This window comes from Rhincodon typus, chromosome 28 (genome assembly GCF_021869965.1).
Source record: "Rhincodon typus isolate 14 chromosome 28, sRhiTyp1.1, whole genome shotgun sequence".
NCBI classification, from domain to species: Eukaryota; Metazoa; Chordata; class Chondrichthyes; order Orectolobiformes; family Rhincodontidae; genus Rhincodon; species Rhincodon typus.
The window spans coordinates 41,303,775-41,311,328 of record NC_063359.1 but is presented as its reverse complement, the minus strand read 5'-3'; the positions used below and the strand labels follow the sequence as shown (position 1 = coordinate 41,311,328).

At 46.8% G+C, this 7,554-nt stretch overlaps 1 protein-coding gene across 1 annotated transcript in view; it reads left to right on the top strand.

The window, feature by feature from the left end:
- Positions 1–7,554, top strand: part of col5a1 (procollagen, type V, alpha 1) — a 199,447-nt gene that overhangs the window by 65,435 nt on the left and 126,458 nt on the right. Inside the window, exons 10-11 of the mRNA XM_048613423.1 lie at positions 1,187–1,261; positions 7,395–7,487. Coding sequence (XP_048469380.1) covers positions 1,187–1,261; positions 7,395–7,487 — 168 coding nt within the window. The remainder of the gene's footprint in view (positions 1–1,186; positions 1,262–7,394; positions 7,488–7,554) is intronic.

Below are 7,554 nucleotides of genomic sequence, written 5' to 3'. Positions count from 1 at the left end.
GGGGGTAGCGAGGAGGAGTTAGGGTGTAGAGAGAGGTCAGTGAGGGTATAGAGAGGGGTCGGGTAGAGCATGGGGAGGGGTGGCAGGGTGTGGAGGTTAGGGAGTGTTTACATTGGGAGAAACTTACCAGCTTCATGTGACCTGATCTCACCACCCCAAAATTGAAAGGTTCATTTGCTCTGGCACTGTGCAATGTCCCATTTACTGCACTGAACAATGTCCCATACACTGGCACTGTGCAGTCTGTTGTACACTGGCTCTATGCAGTCTGTTGTACACTGGCACTATGCAGTCTGTTGTACACTGGCACTATACTATCCATGCCACATCATACTCTGAACTTCTACCAGCTCCTCACACAAGAATAGTTTGGATCTGTCTGTCTCACCTATTCCCTCTCCCATATCTCCCATTTCCTGAGAAACTACAAAGAATACTATATCTCAGAATTCCCCTAACCTCTCACAGCACCCACACTGTTTGGAGAATTGTAGGCTTTCCATCAGACAGCGAGGGTGCATTTATTAATTCCTAAACCTCAAACACATCAGATTCTGAACATGTTAAAGCTACAGATTCTCTTTGGATTAGGAGAAAATGTTGGCTTTTTGCACTTGGCAAATTCTGCTGTACTATTTTAAAAATGAGTAAAAGGGACGGGACAAAACACATTATTTTATTTTTCATGGTTAAACATCTCAGCTTTGTGCTGTGAAGCGAGCTTCATTGTGGTCTCTCACTGCCATCTGGTGGCAAATCCTGCTATTGCAGCTGCTGCTCAATTCCAGACTCTCTTTTAAACACCTCTTCTCTTGCCAATTCCAGAGCCTGCACACACTCTCCCCACTCTATACCATGTCACTTCCTTCCTTTGCCTGAACTTTCACTGACAACACTTGCCTCCCTCCATCACTGAGCATGTTTACCCCAGGGATTACTGCACGTTTTAGGTAAGGGCATTAAGGGGTTGGGTACTATTTGGCATGTGGAGTGAGGGCACAGATCTACCATTGAATGGTGGAATAGGCTTAAGGGAGTGAATAGCCTCCCCTGCTCTTGTCCCAATACCCCACCACCCACTCCATCCTATCCTTGAAACTGCCCCCTCCCCCTTTCAGGAGTCTGTCCTGTCTCCATGGTTTCTCAAGGCTACACCTTGTGAATTTCTGTTTTGTCCTTCAACCAGGGACCCCGTGGACGGTCTGGACTACCTGGAGCTGATGGCTTACCTGGACCCCCTGGGACCATGCTTATGCTGCCGGTGAGTATAGCCACAGCATTCAACAGTCCATCAGAACCTCTCGCTCGATAATGACAGACTCAACAACTCAATAAAAACCGAAAGAACTGCGGATGCTGTAAATCAGGAACAAAAACAAAGCTGCTGGAAAAGCTCAGCAGGTCTGGCAGCATCTGTGAAGGAAAAAACAGAGTTAACGTTTCGGGTCTGGTGAGGAAGGGTCACTGGACCTGAAACATTAACTGTGTTTTTTCCCTCACAGATGCTGCCAGAGCTGCTGAGCTTTTCCAGCAACTTTGTTTTTGTTCAACATCTCAGTAACCCAGACCCAGGTGTCCCAAAGTCAGACTGAAGCTCCCTCTACACTTTTAAACTGAAGTTGAAGTGCCCTCAACACTATCCATATCAAACACTCCCACGACAGGAACAGCACAGAGTTAGATACAGAGTAAAGCTCCCGCTACACTGTCTCCAACAAACACTCCAAGGGCAGGGCAGCATGTGGTTAGATACAGAGTAAAACTCCCTCTACACTGCTCCCCCATCACACACCCCCAGGACAGGGACAGCACAGGGTTAGATATAGAGTAAAGCTCCCTCTATACTGTCTCCCCATCACACACTCCCACACAAACACTCCAACACTGAGTCAGAGGAACCTGCCCTGGTGCTAAAACGCCCTAAGGGGCTCTCCAAGAAAAATGGCCGACCAATGTCCTCGGACTCAGAGGGGGAGGGATATAGTGATTATAACAAGGTCAGCCAGCTAGATCTCATAGAATAGGAGTTCCCTGATTGGGGTTGTTAATCTGGCCTAGTCAGGGAGCCCAGGCTGACAAATAAAAAGGGGACCCAGTGAGCTGACGCTGAGGAAGCAGTGCTAAAGTCGAGGACTGTTTCTGTGTAAATAAAGGGTGACTTGGTGACAGTGTACCAATCTGTGTGGAGCTATTGGCAATGACAGTAAAGCACAATCCTGAAGAAACCCGCTCGCAACTCTTTGAGTTGGGGTAAGCATTTCTTACATCATGCCTTTGTTTGGGAAGCTGACTTGTCCAACCCTGCCATCAAGGATTGGGCCCAGTTTGTGGAAAGAATGCGTTATTATTCCTGGGCATACAACATCGTGGCAGACAAAAAACAATGGGTAATCCTCCTGACAGTCTGTGGAGCTGCAGTTTTTCCTGTTATTAGGAGCCTTACTTTCCCTGAGGCACCAGATACTAAAATCTTTCAAGACTGATGGACATAGTTAAGGAATATTATGACCCCAAGCCTCCTGTAATTCTACTACACTATTGTTTTTACTCGGCAACTCAAGAACCGGGGCATCTCTATCAGGATTTTTGACTAGGTTAAGATGACTGGCAATGGCATGTGACTTTGGTTTAACCCTTAGTGAGCTGCTGAGAGACCATTTGGGATGTGGAATTAATGATGTAACCATGCAAAAGCGCCTATTATCCAAAGGCCAACTGGACTTCACACAGGCACTACAACTGGCTTTATCATTGGAAAATACAGCAAGTGGAGCATCTGAGTTGCAGGGTATTCCGGTGGAAAGGGACACCCTCGCCAACCTGAGTTTGGGGAACTCCACTTGAGTGAAAGCAATTGCATGTCCTCACTCAGGACATAACCTGAACAGCGGGACTCTAGGTCAGCCCCAGCAAAACGCCAAAACAAAGTGAAGTCTCAGCTAAACAGTTAAAGTTTTCTTCAGGATGCAGGCTGGCAAACCATTGTAGTTGCTGCTGGTATGCGGTCTCAGCAAAACTAGACCTAAAGGGAGTAAGAGAATTCTTATGCCAGTATCCAGGAGTGTGTGGCAGCATGGTGGTTCAGTGGTTAGCACTGCTGCCTCACAGTGCCAGGGAGACAGGTTTGATTCCAGCCTCGGGTAACTGTCTGTGTGGGGTTTGCACATTCTCCCTGTATCTGCGTGCGTTTCTGCTGGGTTCACTGGTTTCCTCCTACAGTCCGAAGATGTGCAGGTTAGGTAGATTAGCCAGGCTAAATTGCCCATAATGGCCACGGAAGAGCAGGCTGGGTGGTACTGCCATTGGAAGAGTCCGTAATAATTTTTAATTTTCTGGACGCACTCCCAGTCAGAGCTGACAATATCAGACGTTGGACGCAGAAAGGTCCTGTCCTGGCAAAACTGAAACAGCTGGTGGTAATGGGGGAAACCAAAGGGCCGTCACAAACCAGAACTGAAACCTTTCGGACCCGGAGAGACCAGATCACAGCACAGGACGGCAGATTATTACGGGGAGCAAGTGTGATTGTCCCGAGCAAAGGTCACCCCCAGATATTGGCTGAACTGCACCAGAGCCACCTAGGGGTCTCCAAAATGAAGATGTTGGAGAGAGGTTATGTCTGGTGCCCAGGCCAGATGCAGACATAGTCGTGTTGGTGGGGCAGTGGCCAATGTGCCAACAAGGACAGAAATTACCACCAGCAGCTCCCCCACATTTGGCCGGGTAAACCCTGGACTCGGTTGCATATTGACTATTCATTCATGGTTCTTTCATGGGTTCAATGTTCTTTGTCATTGTAAACGCCCACTCAAAGTGACCAGATATGCGTAGAGTTCATTCATCAAACAGGGGGATGATGATGGAAAAACTGCGTGCATCTTTTCCAACGCACAAAGTCCTGGAAGTATTGGTCACAGATAACAGGTCTTCATTTACCAGCAGGGAATTTGAGTATTTCCTAAAGTCAAATGAGATTCAACAGATAAGGACATCTCCGTACCACCCATCATCCGATGGCCTGGTGGAAAGAGCAGTCCAAACTTTGAAAGCTGGATTGAAGAAACAGCCTACAGTCTCACTAGATACCAACATCTTGTTTGATTATGGAACCATCACACATGCAACTGCAGGGATAGCACTGACAGAGTTGCTACTGGGGAGAAGACTCTGCGCAAGGTTAAATCTGATCTCCCTGGACCTGGTAGAGAGAGTGAAACAGCATCAGGAAGGCCAATGTCAGACACAAGGGTCCGCCAAGCGAGAGAAACAGTTTGTACATGGGATGAAGGTGTAAGAATCATGGGAATGGTCCTACATGGGTAAGAGGCACGTTTGACATGAGGTCTGGACCAGTGATGTGTAAAGTTTGGTTTAGTGCAGCTGTCCTTACAAGCATGTGGACCGTATCCAAACCGTGAAATTATAAATGAAGCAAAACATGACCTACCTCTCAGAACATTAGAAAAGGCTGCTGGTTTGACCCTCACTGTCAAGGTTTGACAAGTGCTCAGAATCAAGGAAGGACATGGTCAATGTAGGTGCCCCGATGCCTTTGCTGCCAGAAGAAGGGAATGTAATTCTACTGAGGCACCCCTGGTGCAAGAGGTGAGCTCCCGTGCGTTACACGCCATCTGTACTGAGCGCCGAGTCTGAGGAACCTGTCCCAAGGCTCTCCAAGAAAAAGGATCATCCTATGTCCTTGGACACAGAGGGGGAAGGATGTCGTGATTGTGACAGGACTCCCAGCTAGACCTCATAGAATATGAGTTCCCTGATTTGGGCTGTTAACCTGGTCCAGTCGGGGAGCCCTGGCTGACGGATAAAGCAGAGAGCATCAGAGATACTGGCGCTCTGAGAGCTGACTGTGAGGAGGCAGTGCAAGAGTCGAGGACTGTTCTTGTGTAATTAAAACGTGACCTGGTGATGGGATACCAGCCTGTGGACCTATTTCAACAGGAAGGCATAGCGTGGGGCTGGAGACAGAGTAAAGATCTCTCTACTTACGGGATTGATGGCAGATAGGCAATGGCAGACATTTAAAGAACAGATGGATGAACTTCAACAACTGTACATCCCTGTCTGCATAAGAGTAAACCAGGGAAGATGGCTCAATCATGGCTAACAAGGGAAATTGGGGATAAGGTTAAAGCAAAAGAGGCAGCATATAAACTGGCCAGAAAAAGCAGAAAACCTGATGACTGGGAGAAATTTAAAATTCAGCAGAAGAGGACAAAGGGTTTAATTCAGAAGGGGAAAATAGAATACGAGATTAAGATTGGGGAAAACATAAAAACTGACTGCAAAAGCTTCTATAGATATATAAAGAGAAAAAGGCTGGTGAAGACAAATGAGGGTCCCTTTACAGTTAGAATCAGGTGAACTCATAAAAGGACAACAAAATAATGGCAGATCAGTTGAACAAATACTTTTGGATCTGTCTTCATTAAGGAAGACACAAAAAGCTTTCAGGAAATGTTAGGGGACAGAGGGTCAAGCATGAAGGAGGAACCGAAGGAAATCTTTATTAGTCAGGAAACAGTATTGGGGAAATTGATGAGATTAAAGCCTGATAAGTCCTCATGGCCTGATGCTCTGCATCCCAGAGTACTTAAGGAAGTGCCCTAGAAACAGTGGACACATTGGTGATCATTTTCAGGCATCCTACGCACTCTAGAAGAGTTTCAATGGACTGGAGGTAGCTAATGTAACCCCACCTTTTAGAAATGGAGGGAGAGAGAAAATGGGAATTATAGGCCGGTTAGCATGACTTCAGTGGTTGGGAAAATGCTGGAGTTAACTATGAAGGATGTAATAACTGAGCGTTTTGGAAAGCGGTGACAGTCAGCATGGATTCACGAAAGAAAAATCATGCTTGACAAATCTTCTGGAATTTTTTTGAGAATGTGTCCAGTAGAGTGGACAAGGATGAATCAGTGGATATTGTGTATCTTGACTTTCAAAAGGCTTCTGACAAGGTCCCACACAAGAGACTAGTAAGCAAAATTAAAGCTGATGGTGTCAGAGATGATATATTCAGGTGGATAGAGAACTGGGTGGCAGACAGGAAGCAGAGAGTTGGAATAAATGGGTCCTTTTCAGACTGACAGGCAGTGACGAGTGGGGTACCACAGGGTTCAGTGCTGGGATCCCAGCTGGTCACAATATACATTAACAAATTGGACGAAGGAATTTAATGCAATATCTCCAAATTTTCTGATGACACTAAGCTGAGTGGCAGTGTGTGCTGTGAGGAGGATGTTAAGAGGCTACAGGGTGACTTGGCACAGGCTGGCTGAGCGGGCAAATAGTTGGCAAATGCAGTACAACGTGGACAAATGCAAGGTTATCCAATTTGGTGGCAAAAGCAGGAAAGCAGATTATTAACTGAATGATGGCAGTTCAGGAGATGGTGAGATGCAATGAGACCTGGGTGTCATGGTGGAACAGTCACTGAAGGTTGGCATGTAGGTGCAGCAGTCGGTGAGGAAGGCTAATGGCATGCTGGCCTTTATAGCGATAGGATCTGAGTATAAGAGTGAGGATGTCTTGCTGCAGTTATACAGGGCCTTGGTGATGCCACACCTTGAGTATTGCGTGCAGTTTTGGCACCCTACTCTGAGGAAGGACATTCTTGCTCTTGAGGGAGTCCAGCAAAGGTTCACCAGACTGATTCCCAGGATGGCAGGACTGACATAGGGGGAAAGACTGGATTGACTGGGCTTGTACTCACTGGAATTTAGAAGAATGAGGGGGAATTTCGTAGAAACATATAAAATCCTGATGGGACTGGGCAGGCTAGATGCAGGAAGAATGTTCCCGATGTTGGGGAAGTCCAGAACTAGGGGTCATGATCTAAGAATAAGGAGTAAGCCATTCAGGACTGAGATGAGAAAGAATTTCTTCACTCAGAGTTGTGAACCTGTGGAATTCTCTCCCACAGGAAGCTGTTGGGGACAGTTTGTTAGATATATTCAAGAGGGAGCTGGACATGACCCTTGCGGCTAAAGGGATCAAGGGATATGGGGAGAGGGTGGGAATGGGATACTGAGATTGTATGGTCAGCCATGATCGTATTGAGTAGTGGTACAGGCTCAAAGGGTTGAGTGGCCTACTCCCGCACATATTTTCTATGTTTCTATGTGTACTCTTTCAGTCTGAAAATAAACTGAAAGTAAACTCCCTCTACATTGTCCCCATCAAACACTCCCAGGACAGGGGGAGCAGGGTTAAATAGAGAGTAAAGCTTTCTCAACGCTGTCTCTCTACACATACTGACTGAGCCTTCACAGACAGGATGCAATGGTTACAAGATGTTAGCAGTGAGGTTGCTCACTGGCCTATGAATGTTAGTGTATCTGTTGAAGACACTCACTGCTGGATTTTTATTCCTGCAGTTCCGTTTCACTGGTGGTGGCAGTGCAGGAGAGAAGGGACCAATGCTGTCTGCTCAGGAAGCTCAAGCCCAGGCAATATTACAGCAGGCCAGGGTAAGTACTAACGCGGAGTCTGAGAACATCCCCAAGTTATACGGAAAGTGGGCAGGAACTGTCTACT